Raw genomic sequence first — 10,921 nt, 5'->3', positions numbered from 1 at the left:
ATGGTGCTTCTGAAAACTGTGAAGTTGTCTCACTCCCTTCTGCCCCCACCAGTTTGAAAGGATTAAGAAAAAGAAAGAAAAGCAGGGTGGCTTGGCATGTTTTTTCCCATGCCCAAACGTAATTGGGTGATACTTGTTAAATTTGTGGCTCGAGTTTTTGATTCATGGACCTAGATTTGGCTTGGGATTGGCTCATTTAATTACATGGACCAAATACACAACTTGAAGAATGTCTGAGTATTGTACAGGGTTGGCTGTTCAGTGAAGCAACTGTGGACACCTGAAGAAGCCACGATAGTTACTGGGCAAATCCTAGGAGTCTGGCCACAATGGTCCAGTTGTTTAGGAGGTTAACAAAAAGTTGGTAGATCTCTGCTCATGACTTTATATTCTTTTAACAATGATTCTGCAACTCATATTTTTATATATTTTTGTTGCTGAGGTATATTTGGGCCAAGAAGGAAAATAAGAAGAATTGAGAACCGATTGTCTTGGTTTTCGATCAAGAGAGTTTAGAGTGTCCTTTAAGAAAACTCTTGGGAAATGCTTTCCACTCATCTAGTTCGCTTCTGATTGACTCTTGCAATTGGGGTTTTGGTTAGTGAGAAATTGATTTGTTTCTTATTGTAATTCCCTCTTGGTCATCGTGAAACAAGTCCTCCCATTGACATGGACGAAACTGCCCAACCCCTTAAATTAGCGTGTCACTGTTCTCTGCTCTTAAAATTAATGTCTTTCCTTTGATCATTTCCAGTTTGCTTGTAATTCTGCTTACAGCAAAGGACCTTAAACAGGGTTGTCTGTACAAGAGCATTTAGTAAATTGCCTATGAGGGCTCTTGTCCGATCAAATGTATAGGACACTCCTAACTTTTGCTAATTACTTCAGTCTTTAAGATCTAAAATGACTTATATTAGTACCGTTTGGTCAATAAAAACAGTTGATTTTTGTTTTGTAAGTAAAGTACATCATCCAAGTGTTGGACTTAGCATCTGACGTCTTTGATAGGAGTGTTTTGCGAAATGAAGGCTTGGGATTTCTTTGTGCACAATTTTAATTTTCCATCACTCCCATATCAGAAACTATTTATGGTGCTGAAGAGGCTTATTTGTGTTGAAGGACTGTAAGAACACTGTCACTGAAGGTTCGATATCATCAATTTCAAATAAAAGACATTGCACTCAGATTTTGACATGCAAACAAGGAACTCTGAGTTATGAGGAATTGCAAGCCTTGGATGACATAGAATTGGCAAATGTTGTAATATTTGGAAACAAAGCATTTCAACCAATGCAGCATCAGGCTTGTAAATCTTCAGTAGCCAAGTAAGATTGCTTCATTTCAACCAATGCAGCATCTACAACCTTCTGATTACTGACTGGAAAATTCATCTTGTTTATGCATGCGAGTGTTGTTGTCAGTCATAATTTAGGTCCAATCAAATGGGTTACTAAGTCAAAGAGGAATATTTTTCAAAGTACTTCCATCAAATATGGGTTCTAGATTTCTAAGTTTCCTCACAGTTATTGACTATGCCGTTATCTGAATTTATGAATTTGAATTTTCTAGAAGTGTTTTCTGTTCAGTGTTAAGGTGGTTGATATATGTTTCTAGTTGAAAGTAATTATAAGACATGTAGTGACTACTGGTCCTTCCTGATCAGCTGATGGTGAAAGAAATAATAATTTGCTTGCCCCTTCCTTTCTTCATGTGTTCTTTTGATGTTTTTACCCTTTGTTTTAGCCGCCAGCAACTCTTAAATCAGGCGTCACAGTTGTTATATCTTGTTGCTATCTCTCGTCCACAATCAATTAGTTACTCCAACCCTCAAGTACGGAATACCATCTATTTTCTTGAACTCTCAACCAACTGCTGCCCAAGCAGCAACTGTCCTCCAAGAACTACGGCATAGGTTTAACTATATTGGACTTCTAAAGCTTTTATGGTAAGTGTTGTGACTGTCAAATTATTAATCTCCAAAAGATAAACCATCATGCAAGCTATTGTATGTAACTCCTCAAAGGATTGTGGGAAACCCATCATCTCTCGAGATATTGAAATGCTTGCATAAAAAGGTATTGTTTCTGATGCACCAGAACTTTTTTGAAAAGGTTATTCATAAATTTTTTATATTCAACCATCATGCATTGTGGGTGTAACTAGCTGGTTTTGTTGTTGATGAGACACATTGCGCGAGGTATGCATAATCTTTGGTATGCCTTGTACATGAAGAAAGATCATGCTAGAGTTACTTCAAAAGGAATAAGTATTTGTGATGTTGCCACTGCAAAACTATTGTGCTTGTTCATGATATAGCTAAGCAAGTTAACTTTTATATACACAAACTTAAAACTGTTTCTCCAAACCTTTTTGCATTTTCAGTGTTTCTAGCCTAATTAAATTGTCAGTGTTACACTAAACCTTCTGAAGCCCAAACCCCTTTGAAGTTATACTATAACAGAATGCAGTGTTCGTTGTTTGAACTTTAGAAAAGATCTAGGTTCCATCATTTGGGAACACTTAGTGGCTCATCATTCATTATATTGAGTAAAAAGACACAACTTAGATAAGCTCCAATGGAGATTACTTTCCAAAGTATTTGGAACCAGCATAAGCTTGGATAACGATCTCATCTCCTGTCTTTGTTTGGCATGATTCTCAGTCTCTTAAGCTGGTTCTTAAGTCCCTTTTTATTCTGTTAATGGTTAAACTATATGTTAACAACTTGAGAAAGACGAAGGTTCACCCATGTGGTCATTGATTATGTTTCTTTCAAGGTCTTAACTCGATTTGCTCTATCAATGTGATCTCGTGAAAGGAACGTACTGCTGGTTTGAGTTTCTCTTGTACATTTGACTGATTAATGAGAAAAGCTCATTGATTGTCACTTTCGTGGTTGTCATTATTGTTGTCAATGGGGACATGATTTTTGTCCAGATTATCGGGGACTGGGATGTCACAAGCAAAACTTTCTGTATGTCCCAGTGATGGCCTTAACTGCTACTGCCACTCACTCAGTACGTGAAGTACTAAACTTACACGTTAACCTCCTGATTTTATTGAAATAATCTGTTTTTTCTGATTGAATTATACATCACTGTAGGATATCCTAAAAGCTCTTAGGATTCCTCATGCTCATGTTCTTGAGACAAGCTTTGACAGAGCAAATCTAAAATAGAGGTTATAGCTAAGACCAAGGAACCACTAAAGCAGCTTGAAGAGCTGCTAAAGAATTGTTTTGCTAATTTTTGTGGCACAATATATTGCCTTTCGAAGAGTGAACGTGTTGACGTCACAAAATACTTGAATGAGAAGTGCCGTATAAAGACAGTGTACTGTCATGCTGGATTAGCAGCCTGTCAAAGAGTAGCTTTTTAAACGAAATGGCATACTGGAGAGGTCCAGATTGTATGTGCTAACATTGCCTTTGGGATGGGAATACACAAATCTGATGTGGTCTCTCAATGACAGTTAGCTCCACCCTAAGAATGGTAGCAATCCATGTCTCTTTCCTGGCCCCTCCTTGCTGATGCTTTTCTTTATTTACAAAAAAATCATATTCATTTAATGAGCTTGGCCCCTCCAAAATTTTGTAGTTTCTTTACATCCCAAAGTTTAAGGAATTACTGTTAGAAACTTTTAGCATTATATTATTGCAAATTTAAGAGCTGTGTTTTGCAACAATCATTCTTCCAATTGTGAAATATGATAAAATGAAGAGCAATTATTTCGGAACTTGAGAAATAATGCTTTGGTGTAGATGGTTGAGAAATAATTCTTTGGTATAGATAGAATGATGGAACTTTACTACTAGGTCTATCTTTATTTTGGTAAAATTAGCTATCCATTGAAAAAATACGCACTATTGACATTTCGTGAGAGATTTTTTAGGAAAGAATTCGAGTGTGTAAGAAATCTAAAAAGTTGAGAAAGTCTGCATTCCACCTCGAAGGCGAAGCACAAGATGTAGAGTCATTGTAATCCGCCAGTGTCTAGCCATCCTCGAGTTGCTTCCTGGGAAAAAAATATGCCTCTGCTGATCTAGAGAATGCCTACCTTGTCCTGTATCTAAGCTTTGACGTTATCAACGGTATCCAAGCTCTCCACTTCCAAAGATATGATCTTTCCAATGATTATAATCATCCATAACCAATGTGATAACAGTCATGACTGCTATAGAGGCACTCGCTTTTGCCACTTAGATTTTATCTTGTCCATCTACACAATGAATTGTCAGTTCCATGTCACTATTAACTTCTATGACACATCAATAGAAATGTGATTGCCAAGTCACAACTGTACTTGAAATTGAGAAAAAATGTTTCACAAACTCTAGTTGCCATTTTCAAGAATTATCAATTTAGAGCAGTATTCGAGAATATTTGTGAATATTGAGTCACAAACTTAAGAAGCATAATGCAATCAGGAATTGGATGGTTGGATTCAAAGATGTAAGCAAAGCACACAAAGGTAGAACTAAACTTATGAACCAGGAAACATCAATTTCGGTAGATACATTTGCTTATGAATATACAAAGTAGCTGCTTTTCAATAAGAACCAGAAACATCAATTTCTACCAAAAATTGTTTCAAATATACACACCCGGTAATTACTGGCACTCTATAAGAGAGCTAATTTGTGCCAATGTATATGACCTAAATGCAGCTCAACTACAGGGAAAATGCAGCTCCTCATCTCTTTTTCAGCCACTTCAAAGCAATGCCCACCAATGCCTTCAAAGCCTCCTCACTTCTCACTCAACTCAAACATAGGTACCCCATGTTAAAGATCAAAACAGACATCCCAATAGCAGCAAACAAATGACAAAAAATGTCATTAGCTTCTAAAAGCAAAATGCCAGATGAATTATTCTCCCAACTAAACTACTCCAGTTAAGCCACATTGTCTTCCATTTGTAAATCATTAGATAAGGCAAGATGACTACCAAACTAATAAACACTACATCATGATAAGGCACATAATTATCATCCTTGACCCATCCCAGTCAACAAAATAGGTAATCTCCACAACACAATTGAAGCACTAAATCAATTGCAAAAGGAGTTACCTTTGGTCCAGGTCAATATTTCACATTTTCATGATATGCAAGAATAGATCGATTGCTCTAGCAAAAATTGATAGTGCAATGTTAGTAACCAATCCAATCTATGCTTTTCCTTTCCACATAAATGTCCAGGTCAAGATTTATGCATGAATTATCATATTCTATAGCACAAGGCCGGATCAACGAATTGTCTTCCAACAAAACTATTCCAACTAGTTTATGGTGACTTCCCTCCAAACTTTACTACCCAAAGCAAGACAATTATTATTGAATAGACAGTCTTATCTATTCATCCGTAATTGACCCATTTCCTACTTCCTTCCAACGTCACCTACAAATTCAGCAAACCAAGCATCCTATGAACGAGCTACGCATTTGGTCAACACTCGTTGGCTGAAAATAAGCAGTCTTTGGCTACGGATTGGCAATCTCATGAGGCAATAGTTCGATTTTTTGGGCAAAGTAATCCCGACAATGCGAAGGAAGATTTGATACTGCTATCATTTCGATCAATCAAAACATATTTTTTCGATCAAAATCAAATGATTATTTCTCAGATTTGACAAGGTTTCAATGTCATGTTAGGAGGGAGGGAGGGAGAGACCTTTGCGCTACTATCTAGAAGAGAAGGACAAGATAGCATCGGAGGAGGAGCAGCTTTGGAAACGATAGAATTTTTTTTTTTTTATCACCCATTTTTCGGGTCCCAAATATTAGATATTATGGAAAAAGTACTTTTTTCGCGAAATAAACACAGTCTTAATTGAAAATAGCCTTATTTTATGTATATTTAGTAAAATATTAAATTGATTGTAACTTTCTTTATATTTCGTAAAGTTTTGCAGCCTATGTGTCACTAATTTTGTATATATTTAGCAAAATATTGAAGTAGTTTTGGAAATGTATATTTAGTAAAGTATTAAATTGATTGTAACTTTCTTTATATTTCATAAAGTTTTGCTGCCTATGTGTCACTAATTTTGTGTATATTTAGTAAAATATTAAAGTAGTTTTGGAAACGCTATTTTTCTAAAATTTGAAAATCGTTCCATTGAAATATGTATATTAATATATAGAAAGGTGAAAATGTATTACTATGTCAATTTTTTGCTTTCCAGATAAACATCAACAGGAAAGAAATTTGAGATACGTCTCGTAAATGTAAAACTTTCGGTACGACATGCAAGTCTCGTGTTTGCAGGGGAGCCTTCACACGGAACGAACCCAAGGGTGTCAATTGAAACCAGAAAAAACTTATGGGGGGCAAAAATAGAACTTAAACAAACTTCAGGGGCAAAACGGAATTGTAAAAAAAAGAACTGACAAATATGGCTCCAACTCCAAGTCTCTCCCATTCTCCGGCGTTTGAAATTGGAAAACGAAGAACATCAATCCCGCCATCGCTGGCAAGGTTGTCGAACCAGAGCACTTCGAGCTCGCTCGAATTCGATTCGAGACTACGGATCGATTCGATTCCGACTCGTTGAGATTCCATGGAGGGAGCGGGGCTCGGAGGTAGAGAAAGCTCGGTTGCGGAGCTCGGCGCTGGAGTTCGGATTCGACGAGCGGTCCGCCAACGAGTGCTCGAACCGTTTCAATTCGCGCTCTACAGTAACTCGAATCGTTATCTCGTCGCGCGTTCTTATGCTAATTAGCGCTGGCGGAGATTATGGAGGTAGCTCTCGTCCCCACAATGATGATGATGATGGCTGTGGAATCGTCTTGCTTTAGCTTTGAATGCATCGGAGCGGGTTTAGCGAAGTAGCAGTCCTACTGACGAGCGAAATGTCCGGCACTGGTCCAGCTTGATGTGCTTAGGTTACTTCGGATGGACGGCAGTTTTTTCTTGATTATTGGCCCAAATTGCGTGATATCTGGTCATCAGGCAATGAATGATTTTAATCGCTTGTGTTGCGGGGATAGTTTGTGCATTTGATTGAACGTGCATTCCTAGTTAAGGAGATTCATTGCGGTTAGTCTCGATTCTGATGATGGCTATGGAATAACGGTCTACTTTGGATTTGAATGGGACCAGAGTTTAGGTCATTGAGCGTTAGTCTCATCCCCTGTTTCTTTGTGGGTTTGGCAGAGTAGTCCTATTGACAAGTGAACTGTCTGGCTTATATCACTGCAAATTACTTACGGTATCTTGCAGTAATAGCAATATCGTGTCTCTTTGAACTAAGTGCAAATTACGTATTGGAAATTGTATTTATTTGATCTCTTGTTTGCCATGGATCTTGCAAAATCATCTCTTTCTTCTTTTGCTTTTCTCAAGGTGATGAAGGTCGAGAGTTGATCACCGTGGAGCACTGTGGCGATGACACCCTAGCAGAACTTGTTGAAACCATGCAAGATTCTTAGGATTGGGATGATTTGCAAGCTGTGGAATCAGAAGCTCGTGGAGTTTCGACCAATATGTTTGGCCAAGATATCTGTAATGACGGTGAATGCAATGTTATACACGATGTCAATATTTAGAAGATTCTCCACAACGTGTGAAAAATCAAACTTTCATTGAGGTGAGGATTCCTCTATTGACAGTGAAGACAAAGATGATGTATTGGGCAGTAAAACGGGAAGGAAATCCTCATGTATATTCCTGGCCAAAGCAGTACTCTAAGCAATACATCCACTCCAATTCTGGGCAGACAATCTTTAGAATCCATGGTATGCTTCTCCCATGGACATAGACAATATTGCCAAGCCACTTAAATCAGTGTGTGACTGTACTTCTCTTATAATTTATTCTCTGCTTGATCATTTCCAATTTGCTTGTGATTCAGCACACAGCAAAGGACCTACACAATGGTCATGTCCAAAAGCATTTGGTAAATTGCTTATGGAGTCTCTCATCCAATCAACTGTCCAATAGACGGTCATAACTTTTGCCACTCACTTCCACACTTTTCAAGATCCTAAATGACATATTAGAACTCTTTTGGTTAATAAAGAAGTTAATTGCAGTTTTGGATGATGTACAAATACATATATTTCTCAAATGCCATGAGAGTACAGCAGATCATCAAAGTGTGGAACATCAAAGTGTGGAACTTAGCAATCCAGCGTCTTTGATAGGAATGTTTTGTGTAAATGAAGGCTTGTAATTTCTTTGAGCACATTTTTCATTTTCCATGACAATCCATGTCAGAAACTATTATGGTATGGAAGAGGCTTATTTCTGTTGGACTGTAAGAGCACTGTCACTCAAGGCTCAATATCATTAGTTTCAAATAAAAGACATTGCTCTCCAATTTCGACATCCAAACAAGGGACTTTGAGTTATGCAGAATTCCAAGCCTTGGATGACTTAGAATTGGCAAATGTTGTCATATTCGGAAACAAGGCATTTCGAGCAATGCAGCATCAGGCTTGTAAAGCTTTTGTAGCCAAGCAAGTTTGCTTTATTCTCATGTCCACTGGAGGTGGTAAAAGTTTATGTTACCAGGTTAGTGAATGCTAACATTGTCACAACTGGGTGATGATTGTATGTAGAAGTGTGTGGAGACAATGTTAGAGCACAAGCCCTGTGCACTTTGCTCAGTGGTTCTACTAATTAAATGTTTCAGGGTAGACCTGTATGTCAACATTTAAGCTTTAACATGATCTTCTGATCTACTTTGTTTAGAATTTTTAAGAAGATTGCGAACTTAAGGAAGGAAATGTTTTTCAAATGAAAATTAAGCTATAGGAAGTGATTCAGGTACATAAGCATGGGTTCCAACGTATGGCATCGGACAAAAGTAGAAAAGAAGGAGATACAGTACAATCTCGTTCTGCCTTTGCACTTCTCTATCTGGTCTGTAATTTTTAGGATTTGAAGTTTGTGCTACACTTCTAGGACCTTCTAATCGCTTACAGGAAAATTCATCTTGTTTACGTGTGTTAAGTGTTGCTGTCAGTCATAATTCAGGTCCAATTCAAAAGGGTTATTAAGTCAAAGAGAAATAAGTTTTCAAAGTGCTTCCACCAAATACGGGTTCTAGATTTTTATATTTCCTTTGCAGTTATTTGCTATGCCATTATCTCAACAAAGGGTGATGATCTATGACTTCTTTTTGCCATAATTGGTTTGAACTTAATGTCCTTTAATATACAATGGATCTTGGTTGCAAGCAAAATTAATGATAACTGAATTAAGGAGGAAGATATAAATCTGGATTTATTTAGTTGAATTCCTTAGAAGTGTTTTCTGTTTAGTCTTGAAGTAGTTGATATATGTACTAAAAGTAGTTATAAAACAAGTAGTGACAACTGGTCCTTCCTAATCAGCTGAAGGTGAAAGAAATAATAATTCTGTTGTCCCTTCCTTTCTTCATTTGCTCTTCTGATGTTTTTACCCTTCGTTTCAGCTGCTAGGAACTCTAAAACCAGGTGTCACAGTTGTTATATCTCCCTTGCTATCTCTCCTCTTGGATCAAATCATTACTGTAACCCTCAAGTACGGCATACAATCTACTTTCTTGGACTCTCAACAGACTGCTGCCCAATTGGCAGTTGTCCTCCGAGAACTAAGGCAAGGTATAGCTCTATTGGACTTCTAAAACTTTTATGCTGAGTGTTGTGACTGTCGAATTATTAACCTCCACTTCTGCTTTGCTTGCCCTTTGAGAACAGATAAACATCGTGCAAGCTATTGCATGTGACTCCTGAAAGGATTGGGGGAAAAATATCATTTCTCGAGATATTGAAATGCTTACACAGAAAGGTATTGTTTCTGATGCACTGTAACTTTTTTCCAAAAAGGTTCTTTATAATTTTTTATATTCGATGATATTTTATTGCAGGGACAACTAGCTGGTTTTGTTGTTGATGAGGGACATTGCATGAGGTATGCGTAATCTTTGGCATGCCTTGTACATGAAGAAAAATCATGCTAGAGTTACTTCAAAAAGAATAATTATTTGTGATGTTGCCACTGCAAAACTATTGTCCTTATTCCAGATAAATATAAGCAACTTTCCTTTTATATAAGCTAACTTAAACTCTTTTTCCAAACTTTTTGGCATTTTCTGTGTTTCTAGCCTTATAAATTGTCAGTGTTGCCCTAGACCTTTTGAAGCTCCTGTGAAGTTCTAATATAACACAATGGAATGTTCCTTGTTTGAGCTTTGGAAAAGATCTAGGTTCTGTCGTTTGGGAAAATTTAGTGGCACATCATTCATTATATTGAGTAAGAGGACTCAACTTAAATAAGCTGCAATGGAAATGACTTCCTAAAGTAATTGGAAGTGGCATAAGCTTGACAAGGATGCCATCTGCTGTCTATGTTTGGCATGATACTCCATCTCTTCAGCTGGTTCCTGTGTATCTATTTATTCTACTAATGGTTACACTATATACTGACAACTTGAGAAAGGCAAAGGTCCACTCACGTGATCATTGATTTTGTTCCTTACAAGGTATTAACTGGATTTGCTTGGCCAGTTTAATCTCATGAAAGGAAGATGCCATCTGCTATCTATGTTTGGCATAATACTCAGTCTTTTAAGCTCGTTCTTGTGTATCTATTTATTCTATTAATGGTTATACTATATACTGACAACGTGAGAAAGGCAAGGGTCCACCACATGATCATTGATTGTGTTTCTTAAAAGGTATTCACTGGATTTGCTCTGCCAATTTAATCTCATGAAAGGAACGTGCTGCTAATTTGAGCTTTTATTGTACATTTGCCTGATTGACGACAAGAGCTCATTGGTTGTCACTTTCATGGTTGTCATGAAAGTAACGTACTGCTGGTTTGAGCTTTTATATATGCTAACTTAAGCTCTTTTTCCAAACTTCTCTGCATTTTCTTTGTTTCTAGCCTAATTTAATTGTCCATGCTACACTAGACCTTCTGAAGCCCACTT

At 37.3% G+C, this 10,921-nt stretch overlaps 1 protein-coding gene and 1 pseudogene across 2 annotated transcripts; both read left to right on the top strand.

The window, feature by feature from the left end:
- On the top strand, window positions 1-3,468 carry LOC104435232 (annotated as a pseudogene).
- A 3,282-nt stretch (window positions 3,469-6,750) lies between these two features.
- Window positions 6,751-10,908, top strand: LOC104428988 (ATP-dependent DNA helicase Q-like 1). 2 transcript variants are annotated; one of them, XM_039317275.1, is made up of 5 exons: window positions 6,751-7,736; window positions 8,254-8,514; window positions 9,419-9,587; window positions 9,684-9,774; window positions 9,854-10,908. In XM_039317275.1, the coding sequence occupies exons 1-4, from the start codon at window positions 7,659-7,661 to the stop codon at window positions 9,710-9,712; spliced, it is 537 nt and encodes a 178-aa protein (XP_039173209.1). In that variant the 5' UTR covers window positions 6,751-7,658; the 3' UTR covers window positions 9,713-9,774; window positions 9,854-10,908. The 2 variants fall into 2 exon arrangements, with proteins under 2 accessions (XP_039173209.1, XP_039173210.1); XM_039317276.1 differs by lacking the exon at window positions 9,854-10,908 and having other exon boundaries at window positions 9,419-9,582; window positions 9,684-9,775.
- Window positions 10,909-10,921: the final 13 nt, after the last annotated feature.

This window comes from Eucalyptus grandis, chromosome 7 (genome assembly GCF_016545825.1).
Source record: "Eucalyptus grandis isolate ANBG69807.140 chromosome 7, ASM1654582v1, whole genome shotgun sequence".
NCBI classification, from domain to species: Eukaryota; Viridiplantae; Streptophyta; class Magnoliopsida; order Myrtales; family Myrtaceae; genus Eucalyptus; species Eucalyptus grandis.
This window is presented reverse-complemented; position numbering and strand designations above follow the sequence as displayed.